This window comes from Ascaphus truei, chromosome 7 (genome assembly GCF_040206685.1).
Source record: "Ascaphus truei isolate aAscTru1 chromosome 7, aAscTru1.hap1, whole genome shotgun sequence".
Classification (NCBI taxonomy): domain Eukaryota; kingdom Metazoa; phylum Chordata; class Amphibia; order Anura; family Ascaphidae; genus Ascaphus; species Ascaphus truei.
In genome coordinates, this window is record NC_134489.1 from 32,992,271 (window position 1) to 33,007,945 (window position 15,675).

The 15,675-nt window shown below is 46.6% G+C and overlaps 1 protein-coding gene across 7 annotated transcripts in view; it reads right to left on the minus strand.

Annotated features, from left to right (window-relative positions):
* SETDB1 (SET domain bifurcated histone lysine methyltransferase 1) overlaps positions 1–15,675 on the minus strand; it is a 60,263-nt gene that overhangs the window by 25,699 nt on the left and 18,889 nt on the right. For 4 of the 7 annotated variants that reach the window (XM_075607567.1, XM_075607569.1, XM_075607564.1 and 1 more), the window contains 6 exons: positions 8,924–9,137; positions 5,762–5,919; positions 4,390–4,427; positions 3,925–4,006; positions 1,813–1,977; positions 227–428 (listed from right to left, as the gene is read on the minus strand). In XM_075607567.1, coding sequence (XP_075463682.1) covers positions 227–428; positions 1,813–1,977; positions 3,925–4,006; positions 4,390–4,427; positions 5,762–5,919; positions 8,924–9,135 — 857 coding nt within the window. In that variant the 5' untranslated portion in view covers positions 9,136–9,137. The other 3 variants (XM_075607570.1, XM_075607566.1, XM_075607565.1) reach the window with 3 other exon arrangements.

Here is a 15,675-nt window from a genome sequence, read left to right on the forward strand (position 1 = left end):
TACACAAAAACAGATCAACCCCTTCCTCACCACTCTGCATTACTGGCACGGACAACACTTTACCTAAGCATGGTGTAGTCTGTCGTCAATGTTTATTCTTACTAGAGTCCACAGCCACGCTGAAAGCACGAACCCCAATGCTTCTAGCAGGACCTCAAACACAAAGCTACACCAAATCGGCCGTCCCTCCCGGCATCAGCAGGCGATCGGTTTAGAAAGACGGTACCTCATTTTATTCTTATTGCTGGGGGGTTCAGCCACCACACCAGCGTACAGCCACACCTGGTTGCCATCTTTGTATTTGGCCACCACTCTGCTTCCCACGGACAGTTTGTCAGGGGCCGGGTGGCTGTCGTAAGCGACGTGATTTCCGGACAACAGGCTCTTCCCTTTGTTGTCGAACTTCACTTTGAACTTCTTGCCGGAACCTGCGCAGAAACACAAAGCCCCCGGAGGCGGCACGCGAAAGGGTTAAAAGCAGGTCACCGAAAACGCGCGGTGAAGACGTTCCCCACTTCATGGCCCCGTCTGGATGAATGTTACCGTTTACCGTTATCACGGTTTACGGCAAGGAGAAAGCAATTCAGTGGGAATGTCATTGCCTTTCAAGTAGGCAAATCTGGACTCAATCACATTATCGTCAAGGCACCGAGATACATACTCATGAAGTGGTGCTAACCCATAAGTCAACTTATGGACCATTCATCTCAATACCTTAGCACAGGGGGGCGCCACTTCAGTCCTCAAGCCCCATTAACAGTTCAGGTTGTCAGGATATCCCTGCTTCAGCACAGGTGGCTCAAATCAGAGGCTCAGTCAAAGACAGAGTCTCTGAGCTATCTGTGCTAAAGAAGGGACTGATTGAGCCACCTGTGCTGAAGCTGGGACTGATTGAGCCACCTGTGCTGAAGCTGGGACTGATTGAGCCACCTGTGCTGAAGCTGGGACTGATTGAGCCACCTGTGCTGAAGCTGGAACTGATTGAGCCACCTGTGCTGAAGCTGGGACTGATTGATGCTTCTGTGCTGAAGCAGTGACCTTAAGAACCTAACCTGTTGGGGGGGCTTGAGGACTGGAGTTGAGCCCCCCTATCTCTCTGTATTTTAGACACCATAATTAGATTGTAAGCGCTATGGGGCGAAGATGTATGCTTGAAACATTCTTTGTACAGCGCAGGGTAAACTGCGACTCCATCTAAGAAATCAGTTGTATCGTTCTAGTAAATATTTTAGCAACATACTTATCAGCCCTCACAAGCCTTTTTAAGAGCAGAACAACATTTTGCCTCTTCCCTGAAACCTTTAATGCCATTTTGGGGATTTTCCTGCTACCATAGACATCAATGTAATTTCACATAACTTAACTCTCCCCAGTATATACGAAGATACAACGTAAACAAATGATCAAGCAGCATCGACGCCGCCAACACATCGCTGCTTAAGAAACACAGCCTGATCTAAAAAGGTCTGATTAAAATCCTACCACAGACAGAGCCATAACTGACATCGCAGGAGGTGACAGCCGGACAGCAGAGACGCAGAACACTGAACATGGCGGCAACACAGAGGGAAACCAGGAAGTCTATTACTTGGGATAATATATCTTAATCATTTTATAATATGAGGATTTAATAGCAACTAAACTCCTACTGGACGTTTGGCATGAAATTAACCTAATATGTCACCCCCTGATCAAGACCAGAAGTTCTGACCATTTTCTTTGTAACCTAAACCTTTGCCAGGACTATCAGCCTCTCTCCCGCGCTGGGGCGTCAATCTAACGAAGCCTCAAAACCAAGTATGTGGAACTCACCCACAGACTGGATGGCGATCAGTGTCCCTTTGTGCCAGGTCTTCGTCCTCTTCTTGCCCAGAATGCGCATCCCTACTACAAGATCCCCGTCTTTGCTCATGTCTTCGGTTGCGCTGGCACTCGTGGGCGAGGAGGGGTGAGAGGAAAATCGGGTCTGGGGTCCATCTACACAGGATAGGATGCAGAGTATTACAACGTGGTACATGGCTGATCTGTTGCAGATGTATAGACCAGGGGCAGCCAACTCCAGTCCTCAAGAGCTACCAAGAGGTCAGGTTTTCTGGAAATCTCTCCTTCAGCACAAGGGGTGCAGTCTTCAACTGAGCCACCGGTGCTGAAGCAGGGATATGCAGAAAATTCGACCTCTTGGTAGCTCTTGGAAACTGGAGTTGGCTGCCCCTGGTGTAAACCAAAAAAATTCCGGTTACTATGAGCAAAGAACAAGGGCATGCCTCCGACAGAGCCTTGATCTACCTTCAGCCTACGCGCTTTACACTCCTGCCACGGTATGTGTACTTAATCCCCCTTTTAGGCATGGGTAACCAGCCTTATCAAATGCCACTTCTGCTTTATTTCCTTAACAGCCACTCTCAGAAGCTTTATTATAACGCAATCACTCCTAACCACATCAGGGCCAACCACCGGAAAAACAAAAACTACCGTCCAAATGTCTGAGGGGAGAGCTGCAGATTATTCTTTCCTAACTGGGAGACACTAACCCTTGTTTCAGTCCATCAATTGTTTTTGGAAGGCTCAAATTAGAGGGGAATGAAGCCAATAGGCAGATTTGGCAGAGCTACGCCGGCATGATCAATATTAGCGGTACTGCGAGTTTTCTATGACCAAGGGGGTGTTTATTACAATAGGTCTAACCGTACCATTTACAGCACAACTAGGCCCATATTCACAAAGCGGTGCTATTTGCATAAGAGACTTTTTGAAGCCGGATGGCATCTTATGGCAAGGGTGCGCAAACTTTAGTCGGATCCCCCCTGCCTGCGCTCCCCCCCCCTTACCTTGTCACCGGCGTTTCTGACGTCACATTGCCATGCGATGTCGTGGCGTCCTTGGACGCGTCGCCAGAAGCTCCCGGAGATCAGGTAAGGGAACTTAGAGGCGTTGCGCGATCCCCCCAGCATTTAATTGAAATGCTTTGGGGAAGAGTGCAGGGCCTCTGCAAGCGCCACACCCCTCTTCGCCCCCCAAAAAAATCTCACACCTCCAGTTTGTCCGTCCCTGTGTTATGGAATAGCACCGCTTAGCAAATATGGCCCTTAATACATTGTATTACACACTCCGTGTTCCTAAAGTTATGCCTCATCTCACACTTTTGATATGTTCCTGTGTCAAAATAGATACGATTTGATATAATCTGCTGGGAAACCCGTGGTGATGCTTAGAAATGACAGACTGAAGCAAAAAATAAATACAAAATGTATGTAAGGATGTAAAAAGTAAAACAATGTTTCCTACAGTGATGCTAATAATTAGCAAGTATCTGCACACAGTTGACTATATAAAAATGATTAAAAACACTTAATTATGCAGTTCATTTCAATACTTACCTTTCTATTATATGCTGCAGAACTGTGTTTATATTGTGGCACATACAATAGAAAACATTTAGGGATGAAATATGCATTAAAACTTCCCAAAATGTTATATATTTATTTATTGGAGGGATCCCTTGGAGGTGATCTGTGGTGCCCTCCGAAAGAGGGGGGAGGGGAAAGGACGGGAACCCAACAAATATTGCTACAGGGTCACCAATATAAAAATAAAAAGTCCTTTGTATTGGCCGCTGTAGCAAGCCAGACCCTGTAGAAATTTTGCATCCACTGGGCAACTATTCTCACCCAGTGCTGGCATCTCAGGAAAAGGAGCAAGCACGGGAGCTAGGTGGGGGGGTTGGGAGATCACAGATCGGCACCGGTGAACTCGCATGTTAAGGTATAAACGGAAGAAAACGAGCGGGTGTCCCACCGGTGCTGATCCGTGCCACACAACAGGTGGCAAATATCAACAGAGCACGTTGGATGTTCCTGGCAGGATTACTTTGCAGGAGCTGCTGCTTTATGCAAATATTCCTCCCCTCCCCCCCTTCGTTTGTACCTGATTTCTTTGCAATTGCGTCCACTAATTCCTGCACGTCCTGCTTGGATTTCTTCATGGCTGCCATTGCTTCTTTTAACAACTAAATGCATATTTAGAAACACAACACAGCTTGGTCATCGAGAGCACGATCCAAATTCTAGTGACTGTATTGACCTGTAAGAGTGCCGAAGTTGCGCCACACACCTCCCTGAGCTGTGATGGCTGGGGTAGCAATCACATGGTCACAAACCCACCCCTCATGTCTCAAAAAAGGTCCTCCTCTGAGGAAGTGGCACACGGCCACGAAACGCGTCAGGGGCAGACAGAGGTGTTGCTGCTTGCGAATAGCTACTTTTATTATACATATTAACGGTTAACGTTTTAGAATGATGCAGTGCCACCGATTGAACGATGCTCTGGTGGTTGCATTGGATTTATCAAGTGAGGAGCAACTCAGAACTCTTTTATTTATAGCATACTCACCGGATGCTTCTCCTTTTGATTCTTATTTACCGTTTCGCCTGGAAAAAATATTGGTTCAGCGTTACATAGCGTCGATGGCTTTAGAAGAAGTGGAACTGCCCCCCAGGTTTAAAAAAGTAAAAATTGGGGTTAAGTTCTTTAAACTTTATTTTTAAAAAGATTCAACAATATGTTGTAAAGATAGCAACGACGTGGATTTCTGAAATAAATCTCAACTTTCCATTACAAATAAAGTGTGGAAAAATGTACGTTTGTACATAAAAGAAAGTAGCAGTACTCTGAGTGCGAAAATAGAACAAAAACTAGTGGTATCCCTGTATTATCACACGGACCACTGGCTCCAACTATGTCAGGGACACAAGCACTGAATATGAATGTAAGTGGCAGGAATGAGGAACCTTAATATGTACTTGAACAAAAAAGGAGCTTCTGATGAGTATAATTATCTAAGTGCGTAACTTGTGATACGAGGATTGTTAGGAGAGGGCGCCTGCTTAAAAATCTGAAAACTGAATCACTCCCTCATTTCCCCCCCCCCCCCCTTCCCTCCCAAAAAAGCTTTTTAAACCATTGTATACACCCTACTGCATCCTATCAGGGACTACACATGAGAAAGGATTTAACCTCACTGGCGGGTTCAAGCAAATGTGAAGCTAGTACAGAAGGTCGGGTCCCTTAGCTCTGTAGCTAATACAGTAAATCAGGGGTTTCTCAACAGGTCAGGGTTGAAGAATATCCCTGCTTCAGCACAGGTGGCTCAATCGGTCCCTGCTTCAGCACAGGTGGCTCAATCAGTGGCTCAGTCTTCGACAGTCTCTGATTGAGCCACCTGTGCTGAAGCTGGAATATCCTTTAAACCTGCCCTGTTGGGGGGACAGGAGGGGTCTTGAGGACTGGAGTTGAGAACTTCTGCAGTAAATGGTAGAGTTAAATCTAGTACTGTTAACCCACTTTAGGGTCAGCGAGATATTCTGCCCCGGTTCTGGTTGTCCAACGTCCATAGCCATACTGGAATACCGTGAGCCAAAATGCTCTGGGATACAGGTTAAAAAGTCTCAGGATGATATGAGTCCAGGTTGGCCAAAATATGCAAGCAGAACGCACATTGATATGAAACCAAAAGGCAAATGGTTATGGTGGGCTAGACTAAGAGGGTACAGGGAGTGAGGGTACAGGGAGTAAGGATAACGGGTACACTAGGAAGGGAGAAAAGATGATTGCGTTCATACTCTCCCCCTCCCCCACATTATTTCATGGTAACATAGCTACTGAAGTTGCAAACGCACATGTTGTTCCAGTTCAACTATACATATAATGCATTGGCGCACGATTCCAGTGTGGGCTTCATCAGCGCCAACATTATGCTACTAACCTGATCCGACACTCATTACATCATCATCTTCCTCATCTGGGATCTCGATCACTTCCACCAGTTTAGGAGAGCCCTCATCGTCGGAGCTGCTGTCCTTATAATTCAGACCTATTTGTGTGTAGAGGGTTTTCACCAGCATCTCGCAATCGTCCACGGCCCTAGGAGTCAGCAGAACGTTAGGGCGAGCAGCGCGGACAGACAAGGACATGGTTTCTTAAAGCACTCTCAGCTCCGTGTCTCTGGGGCAAAACTGAATTAGTTCTGCTTTCTACATTTAATCTTCCCAAGGATGGCAGTTAATTTTTTTACGTTGTTTATAAACAAGAGGGTTAACAGGGGAGAACCAGATAGACATAGGCGACAGACATTTTGTACACAGCACGTTTTTTTGCACCTGCTAACACAACACTCTGCGTCAAAGCTGGCACGTCCATTAACACTGTGTAATTGAAACAAATGTTGACGCAAGCATCATAAACCCTTTTTATTTTTATTAATAAACATTGATGCATCAACTGGTGCAATAACATTGGCTAAATCTGTACAATTTGGCATAGTGTGAGCGAGTGTGAGAGCGTGAGACATACGTCCATCAAGTTCAACCTATGCTATATTTTGACAACAGATAATTTATCCTATATCCGAACTTACAGTATATTGATCCAGAGGAAGGCAAACAAAAAACCCAGTGACATAAGGGGGAAAATAAATTAATTCCTAACTCCAAGAATTGGCAATCGGATTAATCCCTGGATCAGCATCCTTCCCATGTTTACTTATTTGGTATATCCCTGTAAACCTTTCCTTTCTAAAAAGATGTCCAACCTTTTTTTGAACATATCTATTGTATCTGCCATCACAGTCTCCATGGGTAATGCATCCCACATTGTAACATCCCTTACTGTAAAGAACCCTTTCCTTTGTTGCTGGTGAAATCTCCTTTCCCCCAACCTTAAGGGATGGCCCTGAGTCCTTTGTACTGCCCGTGGGATGCATAGCTCTTTTGAAAGCTCCTTGTATTGTCGCCGAATATATTTGTATATAGTTATCATATCCCGTTAGGCCGCGAATATAGTGCATGATCACATGCGCAAAACATGCACAGGAGGCATTGGGACGCGTTAGGAAGGCGTAGCAGTGATGGCACGTGAGTGGTTCGCCCTGATTGGCTGAACCGCTCACGTGACCGTCGCGCTCAAAAAAACAAATTTATTTTTCTCCTCAGGATTCAGCCTCTCCTTTGCGCTTCCGCGCACACTATGCGCAGATTCATTGTAATCAAGGTATTTGTGTTGGCTGTGCGCACCGTCACCGGCACTATAATCGCGGCCTTAGACGCCTCTTTTCTAATCTAAACAAATCTAAATTTCGCTACCCTCGCCTCATAAATCAGTCTATCTATCCCCTTTATTAATTTGGTGGCTCTTCTCTGCACTCTCGCTAGTTCCATGTTTATTCTAAGGCGTGGTGCCCAAAATTGTACTCCATATTCAAGGTGTGGTCTTACTAATACTTTATAATAGGGGCATAATTATGTTTACTTCCCTTCCATCAATTGCCCGTTTAATGTAAGATAACATCTTGTTTGCCTTTGCAGCTACTGAATGACTCTGGGCACTATTTCCAAGCCTGCTACAGTATCTACAAACACTCCTAAATCCTTCATCAAGGATTCCCCTAATTTATCCCCATTTAATTTGTAAGTCGCCTGTTTATTCTTGTTTCCTAAATGCATAACCTTACATGTATCTGTATTAAACCTCATCTGCCGTTTACATGCCCAGGTTTCCAGGCTCTCCAAGTCCTTCTGTAGAGAAATTACATTCTGATCTGATTCTACTACCTCACATAATTTAGTGTTATCAGCAAAGATGGAGACTTTGCTTCTCTAAGCCAACCTCAAGGTCATTAACAAGCAAGCTAAAAAGCAGGGTTCCCAGTAGCGATCCTTGAGGTAGTCCACTCACAACTTTAGCCAAACCTGAAAAAGTTCAATTTATGACAACTCTCTGTTGTCTATCCTTCAACCAGTTTTAAATCCAGGTGAACATATTTTTACAGAGTCCATTAGCTTTATTTTGTACACCAACCTCGTGTGAAACCGTATCAAAAGCCTTTACAAGATCTAAGTAGACCACATCAACTGCATTACTCTGGTCTAAATTCCTACTCACCTCCTCAAAAAAACTAATATGGTTAGTTTGGCATGACCTATCCTTCATAAAGCCATGCTGACTTAATAATAATTTTGATTTTCATCAGGTATTCCTGAATATTATCCCGTCCTAAACCTTCAAGTAGTTTCCCCACTATTGAAGTCAGGCTTACAGGTATGCAATTCCCCAGCTGTGAACTAGCTCCCTTTTTAAATATAGGCACCACATCCGCTTTACGCCAATCTTGTGGTACTGAGCCTATGGAAATGGAGTCCTTAAATATTAAATATAATGGTTTGGCTATTACTGAACTTAACTCCTTAAGAACTCTTGGATTTATGCTATCAGGGCCAGTTGCCTTATTTACTTTAATTTTATCAAGCCGCTTATGTTCTTCTTCCTCAGTTAACCAATTGTTAATTAATATGGAGGTTGTGGCTTCCTCCTGTGGCACTACTATTGCAATTCATTCTTTCCTGGTAAACACACAGGCAAGGAATTTGTTTAATACCTCTGCTTTTTCCTTATCTCCAATAATCTGCCTGCCCATCTCACACTGAAAGGGGCATATATTTTCTTTTCTCATTTTTTTGTTATTAAGGTACTTAAAGAACTTTTTAGTGTTGATCTTACTTTCTATTGCAATCCTTTTTTCATTATCCATTTTTGCCAACTGATTGCCCTTTTGCAACTTTAGTTACATTCCTTATAATTCTGATACGATGTCTGCGTCCCTTCTGACTTGAAAAATCTTCCTCTTCTTGTCCACTTCCTCCCCTACCTGTTTATTTAGCCACATTGGTTTGGACGTATTTCTTTTAGACTTATTACCCAAGGGTATACACTGATACGTGTGCTTTTCTAACTATGTTGTAAAGACTGCCCATTTATCTCTCACATTTTTCCTTGCAAAAACATTATCCCAATTTATACTCTGTAGATTAGTGAAGAAGTTCAAGCAAAGCTGTGTGCCTCGTCTTGTTGTTCTGACCGCCGCACGTTTCACCTTGAAGCATTGTCGAAAAGCTTGTCCACATTGGCTACTTCGGCCTCCTTCTGTTCCACCCACTGCTCCAGCTCCACCAGCTGGGCTTTCCGCTGCTTCACAAACTCGATCTTCTCCACCTCCTTGTCTATGAACTCGCGCAGCTCGTTCATGGAGATCCCCAACTCCTCCACCACCACCTGCTCCAGCTCGGTCACCTCCTGCGAGTCCATGGCTGCAGAAAACAGGGAGACGGACTCATCAGATCTTACAGCGGTTACTGCCTTCAAACCCAGTTCTAATCCTGGTGTCTGCTCCTTGAGGAGTTAAATCACTATATCCTTGTGACTCAAACACCAACATCAGATTCTAAGCTCTCTAGGGCAGGGACTCCATGTCTTTGCAAAATGATATGTAGTATCAGCAATATATAAAAGAACAAAGTATTATTAAAAGTATTATATAGCGCTGGAGTTGGGCAATATATGGACACGATATAAATACTGCAAACAAAAAAAAAAAGACAAGTCTAGATATTAGTCAGTGGGCTGTGTGAGGACCCCACTGCTATCCCAGATGTTCACAGGTAGGTGGTCAGAAATGGAAATAAAGGCCGGTCTTTTATGTACTTTTAAGCGGCTTTCCAGCTCCATTTAAATGAATAGGACTAAAACATTCTTCACAACATGTTCAGTACTTTTACGAGCTTCAAAGCATACTGAATAAGGGTCGGTGTGTGATGGAATCCCATCACCATGAAGCTTACAGCGCTAAAACTCCCACCTTACAGCTTCTCTACTACTTACAGTAGTATAGTTTACGTCCAGGTTGAATACCAAAATTAAAAAAAAGAGTAATAGCTTAAAGAGTTGTAGTTTGCTTATTTATCCCACAAACAATTTGGAAGTTAATCCTCAAATTTTTTTTTTTTTTTTTTTAAACCGTTCTATAACTCCTCATACATGCTCATCACTGCAACTTTGAAACTGCCAGTGCATTATCTCCACCGTTAACTATGGCCCCTAACTAGCCTCTCATACAAGCAGCGGATTACATGTAAACGTAATAAAGAATTCTGGCCGTCCATATGCTCGAACATGACATAGCGTCTTGAGCATATTTGTGCATGTGTCTAGGGCTTCCTGTGAAAGTTGCAGGTAGAATGAGGATTTTGCCAATGTTGTCAACGTTGCCATCGTTTACTACAGCATCTCTGAGATGTATGTATTTATCAACGCAAAGCTGTTTTTGATGTAAACGTATGTATAGAAGACGTTCACTTTCAATTATTGCAAACATGTCAACAATAAACTGATGAGAGTTGTCGACAATTTAAGATGTGGTTTTGTGATCCATCTCTTATCATGATTCTGTAGGCGTAGAAGTCCATAGCTGAAACGGTTTTATTTGTGTGTGTTTGTGAAGTTGGGTCTATTTGCATGATTTTGAAGTGATATCCATCGTCACCGTTCCAAAATAAGAGCGGGTATTGATGTGCATCATATGAGTGATGTGTTTTGGAAATGCGTTGAAGTGAATTAGAGTGCCTCTGAAGAATGATGTCACGTTTATCAAATTGTTCGCCTGCTAGAACAATAGCAACTTCGTTGATTTGAGGAGCATTAAAGCGACGTTCATGTTGACCAACAGGTGTTTTGCCAGCTCGGATAACTACTTTATATTCATCTGTTGGCATGAGTTCTGGTGACGTTTTGAAGGTGTTAATTAGATGGTTGTGTTGATGTAACATCCTTTGTAAGCACAAAACAATGTCACGTCTTATGCCGGGGCCAGAATGGCATCGTTGATCGTCTTTTGTTCATTCCCCATAAAGTAAATTTGTAAAAATGTTGGGGTTTTATCCGATAATATGAGTAGAGATCCGGCCCTATGGTAAACTTGACCTTGTACTTTGAAAGTCGTTTGAAAGCCTATTTGTTCAACTATAGATGTAGCACCAAAGGATGTCATTTGAAAGCAGGAGTTGTACTTACGTATGTTTTGGAGTACTTGTTTTGATTCAGAAGTAGTCCCTGACATGTATGAAAGAAGTTCATTTGTGGGTGGCTGTAGAGGTGGTAGGTGAACTTTACCATTTCTACAGCACATTCCAGCAGATTCAGCTGGAGATTTCTTAGCTTGGCAGTAAGGGCATATTGTGGTAACGAGTCCAATATTAACACGTGGATGTTGATCGTATGGTGTTGTAGCTCGTTGTCTCTGTTTTGCAAGGCGTCTCTTATGCTGTTCTGGATTTTCTGTCGCTCGTGATGTTGTAGCTTGTTGTCTCTGTTTTGCAAGGCGTCTCTCACGCTGTTCTGGATTTTCTGCCGCTCGTGATGTTCTATTTCGTTCTCTCTGTTTTGCAAGGCGTATTTCATACTGTAGTGAAGTCTCTGCCGCTCGTAAGGTAGAGACTCTCTGTGTGTGTTTTTGACGCTGCTGTGGTGTTTGTGTTGCTCTTCTGTATCTTGCTCTCTCTCTCTGTTGTTTAAGTCGTGCTTGACGCTTATCTTGTGTTTCTGTTGCATGTGATGTCGTGGGTGTGTCTTGTTGGTGGTGTGTGTTTTGTGGTGGTGTTGATGTTGGTTGATGGTGTTCAGTGGAGTGTGTTGGCGTTGATGTAGTGGGTGTTATGTCATGGTGGAGAGTGTGTGAGGATGTTTGTGTATTTTGTTCAAGTGTTGGGTAATGGTCTTGTGTAGTGCGTGTGGTTTGCAGTAATTGATTATGTTTGCTACTGTGCTGAAGTGCTTGAATGTGTGATGGTTTTTTTGGAGGCATGTTTTGTGTTGTGTACACTTACTGTGATAGGTGTTGTGTTTATAATGTTATAGTGTGTGTAGTGGTGTTATAGCATGTTCTAATTGTAGTATTAAGTGTGAGTATAGTATATTTTTGTAAACTGTAATAGTAGTATAGATAGTAATACAGTGTTTAAAACTGTTACCTGTCCTGTAGGAGAAAGTGTTGACAGCTGTTACCTGCTTTGCAGACGTGTATAGTGTTGGTATTTTAGTGGTAAGTTGTGTCACAGCAGGTGTTGGTAGGCGGCAGATGTTTGAGAGGCGTTAGTTGGCGGGTGTGCGTTGCGGTAGGTGTGTTCTGGTTATGATGCGCTGGATGGGAGTGAAGGCGCGTGTAGGCGTAGTGGATGTGTGTGTGCGTAGAGAAGCAGGTGTGTGAGAGGCGTTAGGTGGCGGGTGTGCGTTCTGGTAGGCGTAGGGTGGTAATGAGGTGTTTGTTGGGTGTGAAGGCGTGTGTAGGCGTAGCGGGTGTAGTGCGAAGGCTGTGATACGGCGGGGTGTGTGAGGCGGCGTTTGAGTGACGGGGGGAGACGGAGGGTGCTGTAGGTCAGAGGTGGGTGACGGGGGGTGGTTGAAAGGTGGGTGAGAGGAGGTGGGTGTCTGAGCCGAGGTGGGTAAGAGGGGGTGTGAGTTGTGTGTGTTAGAGGGGGGTGGGAGGGGAGTGTGATAGGTGGGATGGGGTGAGTGAAGGTGTGTGACTAAGGAGGGGTAGGTAAGAGGGGGGGGTAGGCGGGTGGGTGAGAGGTGAGTTGTAGGGGTAGGTAAGAGGGGGGGTGTGAGAGGTGGCTCGTTGAGGGTGGGGGTGACAGGTGGCAGGCGGAGAGGCAGGAAAGTGGTGTACAGGTGGCAAAGTGGGTAAAAGATGAGAGATGGGGGTTTGTGGCGGAAGGCTTCGAGGGGTGAGACTTCCAGATGTAGGAGTGGTAGTTAGGCGGCGATCCAAAGGTAATCCGTTGTGCGGGTGATAGGCGATAGTTGTCGATCCGGGAGAGCTGTGAAAGTGGTTGAAATAGGGTAAGTGGGTGAGTGTGCATGGGGGACACATACATATGCTTAATAATTCCGGAGGGGTTGAGAGAGGGAGAGGCAGCTAGTGGCGGATGGGGGCCACAGATGAGTCTTTTGGAGGGGTGAGAGGGGGGTGTGGCGTGTGTGGAAAGGGCGCGCAGGCGGGCATTATTGGGGAGTGGTGAGAGGGTGTGGTGCGCGCAGGCGGAAATTAAAAGGGTACACGCAGGCGGTTATTATTCAGTGGGTGTGGCGTGGTGGGAAAGGGCGCGCGCAGCCAGCCATTACGCCCTCCTCACCCATACGGGGTAAGTATTGAGTGGGTGAGAGCCCCCCTCGGGTGGCGGCCAGGGATGTAATTTTCCCACTCCCCCCCTTCACTGCTCCGAACCCCCCCCCCCCATTCCCAGCTTCTATTTCTCTCACTTCACATCTCCAATCCCCCCCCTACAGAGCTCGGCGGCGGGTCACTGGGGTTGCGGAAGGGTTGGGATTCTTCCCCCCCCCCCCCCCCCATCACAGCTAGGCGGCAGCAACTGGCTCCCTCAGGGGGCGGACACACTGTAATCCCCACCCCTTCAGAGTTCGGTGGCGGTGGCTCACCTTTGGGTTGTGATTTCCCCCCCTTCGGAGCTGACCAGTGGTGGCTCACTGGGGGGCGGGCAGGAAGGTTGTGCAGTGGTGGCTCACTGAGGGTGCTGGCAGGGGTGTTAGTGGGTGGTGGGGGGTGCTCTGGCGCGCTGCAGGGGCAAGCATCACTGCGACGGCTGACTTTGGGTGCGGTGTGTGACGTGGGTGGGTGGCGGCAGCTGACTTAACGTGGGACGGCCTGTCCGCTGCAGTGGCGGACGGGAGCAGGGACGCAAACAGAAATCATGGGGCCCAGGACAAATGAAAGGAGCAGGGCATCCCCCAGCCCCAAACATATAGCACACCCCCCAACCCAAAGCGCACCAACCACGAAAAAAATTGTTTTAGCGCATAACTTTAAATGAACTGTTTTCTCATTGTCCTACAGAAAAAAACATTACAATGCAACCTGTTTCTTTTTATATTTTCAACACAAGACAGGTGACTGCGTGCCTGGGTGAATGAGTGGGTGACAGTGACTTGACAGTGATCGAGTGACCGGACGACCAGACAGTGACCGAGTGACCGGACAACCAGACAGTGACCGGACGGTGACCGAGTGACCGGACAACCAGACAGTGACCGGACGGTGACCGAGTGACCGGACGGTGACCGGACAGTGACCGAGTGACCGGACAACCAGACAGTGACCGGACAACCAGACAGTGACCGGACAACCAGACAGTGACCGGACGGTGACTGAGTGACCGGACAACCAGACAGTGACCGGACGACCGGACAGTGACCGGACGACCGGACAGTGACCGGACGACCGGACAGTGACCGGACAGTGACCGGACAGTGACCGGACAGTGACCGGACAGTGACCGGACAGTGACCGGACAGTGACCGGACAGTGACCGGACAGTGACCGGACAGTGACCGGACAGTGACCGGACAGTGACCGGACAGTGACCAGACGACCGGAGAGTGACCAGACGACCGGACAGTGACCGGACAGTGACCAGACGACCAGACAGTGACCGGACAGTGACCAGACGACCAGACAGTGACCGGACGACCAGACAGTGACCGGACAGTGACCGGACGACCAGACAGTGACCGAGTGACCGGACGACCGGACAGTGACCATGTGACCGGACGACAGTGACCGAGTGACCGGACGACAGTGACCGAGTGACCGGACGACAGTGACCGAGTGACCGGACGACAGTGACCGAGTGACCGGACGACAGTGACCGAGTGACCGGACGACAGTGACCGAGTGACCGGACGACAGTGACCGAGTGACCGGACGACAGTGACCGAGTGACCGGACGACAGTGACCGAGTGACCGGACGACAGTGACCGAGTGACCGGACGACAGTGACCGAGTGACCGGACAACAGTGACCGAGTGACCGGACGACAGTGACCGGACGACAGTGACCGAGTGACCGGACGGTGACCGAGTGACCCGACGGTGACCGAGTGACCCGACGGTGACCGAGTGACCCGACGGTGACCGAGTGACCCGACGGTGACCGAGTGACCCGACGGTGACCGAGTGACCTGTAACTCACCTACCCACCCAGTCACTAACTAACCCACCCACATCAGTGATGTGAAGGGGGGGGGGGGTGACCATTCAATCCTGGGTATATCAGCTAATGTATGTATACACACACACACACATATATATATATACATATATATATATACATATACATATATATATATATATATATATATATATATATATGACACACACACATACATACATACATAACACACACACACATAAAAAACACACACACACACACACACATATATATATAACACACATATATCACACACATATATATATATATAACACACACATATATAACACACACACACGTGTGTAACATACACACACACACACATATGTGTAACACACACACATTGTTTTTATTCCCTTCTCACCGAAGCAAATAAATAACAATTTCTTTAGGCATGGGGGACAGATAATTTGTGCTGCAATTAGTCCGGAGGGGGAAGTATTCGGGAGGGGTGCGGCGTGGGGAAAGTGCGCAGGCGTAGAGAGGGCGTAAAGTGGGTGAAACTTACCAAGGTGGGTGTGCTGGTCAGGCGACGAGTATGTGTAGTCTGCAGGGGGTATGTGGAGTCTGCAGAGGTGATAGGCTCAGGAGGTATGAGTCTCAGGGGTATACTGGGTCCGCAGGGGTGAGAGGCTCAGGCAGTATGAGTCTGTGTGTATGACAATGGGCTAGGTGTGACAGTGACATCAGCGCTCCCCGCAGGCCAATGAGAGCCGTTGGGGGGGGGCGGGCGTATCGACGGACCAATCAGATTCTCTAGAGGCACGGACAAACAAACTGTTGTGCA